The sequence below is a fragment of the Asparagus officinalis genome, chromosome 7 (genome assembly GCF_001876935.1).
Source record: "Asparagus officinalis chromosome 7, Aspof.V1, whole genome shotgun sequence".
Classification (NCBI taxonomy): domain Eukaryota; kingdom Viridiplantae; phylum Streptophyta; class Magnoliopsida; order Asparagales; family Asparagaceae; genus Asparagus; species Asparagus officinalis.
Window position 1 is genome coordinate 69533198 of NC_033800.1, and position 2158 is coordinate 69535355.

General features: G+C 29.6%; 1 protein-coding gene across 1 annotated transcript in view; it reads left to right on the forward strand.

The window, feature by feature from the left end:
* The window catches only part of LOC109847306 (protein PROTON GRADIENT REGULATION 5, chloroplastic-like), a gene marked incomplete at its 5' end in the record, with an annotated part of 2656 nt that extends 771 nt beyond the window's left edge, over positions 1-1885 (forward strand). Inside the window, one exon of the mRNA XM_020416542.1 lies at positions 1598-1885. Coding sequence (XP_020272131.1) covers positions 1598-1702 — 105 coding nt within the window. The remainder of the gene's footprint in view (positions 1-1597) is intronic.

Genomic DNA, 2158 nt, shown 5'->3' on the forward strand with positions numbered 1-2158 from the left:
TATAATATGTGTGTGTGTGTGTGTCTGTGTGTGTATACTTTCTCTCTTAGTATATAAGTATATATAAGTATAGTATATTACAACGGCTACTTCTTCCCCATTGGCCCAACGGGCAATGGCTACTTATGCGATTTTCTCTCTCAAGTTATAACTTATAAATATATACAATATATTTACATATAATATATGTATATATAATATATGTATATATAATATATAATTACATAATAATTTGTAAGTATATACTAAAACATAATTATATAAAATATAATAAATTTAAACTAATTTTTAGCATTTTTTATCAAAAAAAAAAAAAAAAAGAAAAAATTGAAAAAAATCTGGGCCGGCCCAGTTGGGCCCGGGCCCGGGTCCGGGTCCGAGCTCCGGTTTTGCCTGGCCCGGCCCGGATGGACAGGCCTAGCAAAATCCTTTCATATTCCATGCTATTGTTCGTGCCTTACTCGTTTATTATTGACATGATATATCTTTTTGCAATTTAACTCTTGCATGTATTAGATAGGGAAATCTACTCCTATGACAAGGATACTCATTAATCTCTTTTTTTATTTAGACCAATCAAGCTTAATATTTGACCCCGCCTCATGTTTTAGACACATGACCATTATAGTTGGCTTACAATTTAACTTCATTAATTGTAGCCCACATGAAGGTATAAATAAATTATATTTCTTATTATTATGACATGCATTTTAAATAGAAGCTCATTTTGATAAATATAATTGATCCTTTTCATTAATTGCATTAGACTTTGATTTAGTTAAACTCAAATACTAATTAATTAAATCTAATTCTCATCCTAATTAATTATCTTTAATCAAACTTCTCTCACTTTGCTGTCATTATGAGTCGTTGTTGGTTTCAAGAGAAAAATTGAAAAAGAAAAAAAGAAATGTTTTAACTATAAAAATTATAAAAGATTGAGTCTGCAATTGAACGAGAAATGATTGGTTTGAATGATAGTTTTATTACTTATAACAAGAAAGATACTTAAGATGGTTGAAATGAATTGATTGTACAAAGATTCAAAAATATGAAAACTCGTCAAGAACAATTATAAAATATCATTTATTTTGACATCGTAATGTATTAATTAATTTATTTTAGTTGATTTTTATTTTATTTATTTATAATCATTGTCCCTACTAGCCTATGGATCCTAACTCTGCCACTGTACGTAGGTATTTGTTCTTAATTAATTTTTTTTCGGATAAATTTTGTAAAACTCTCCAAGATTGGTCCATTTTGCGATAACTTGCAAAAGCTTGGAAATCTTACCTAACTCCGAAAGTTTTGTATCTTTCTGAATCTATTTTCATTGGGGGTTATTTGAAAATGTTTTGGTGGTCTAATTATTGTGATGTTTTCCCTTATATTATTTCTAATGAGAAAATGATATTGATGGGTGTTTATTTTGAATGGACGCATTTTATCAAATCTTAATACTATATCAAATTCACAATATATATAGTATACTTATGTACCATTGTACTTTTTGATCCTTCATTAGGACACGTAGGCTAAGATCCTTATTTTCTGAAAATAAATTCTATACCATAAATTTGGAGTTTTGTTACAGGTGATTACGGAGTTCTGCAAATCTATAGGAGCTGATAGTAAAGTTCGACAAGGTTTGATTCGACTGGCGAAGAAAAATGGGGAGAGGCTTGGATTTCTTGCATGATAATATCCACTGTACTTTGTATGAGAGTGCTTCATTTTGTATATATTGAGATTTGATCAAGATGGAAACCTATTTTGTTTCTGGATTTTGAGAATTGATCATATTGCTAATAAGAGATTGAAACATCTTTCTTTGTAGATTGTACTCTCTTGTTTCTATAATGGATGTAAATGTTGGGAGAAATGGTTTTCATATTTGAAATCTTCTAGGTTTGTTTTTGTTTTGGAAACCTCTTAAATAACACATTAGAGACAAGAAATCATTCAGTATTTTCGACCCTCATGAAATTTGAACACAAAAATAATATTTTACTGTTTATCTTATTCAAAAGAATCTAATTAGCAGACGAATTTTTTCTTGCTAACATACACCCCCGCCTAGTTCTTGATGGCAAGAAAGAAGAAAAGTAGCGGTAATAGGATCTTCAGCATTGGATTACGAGCATCAAATTCTTGC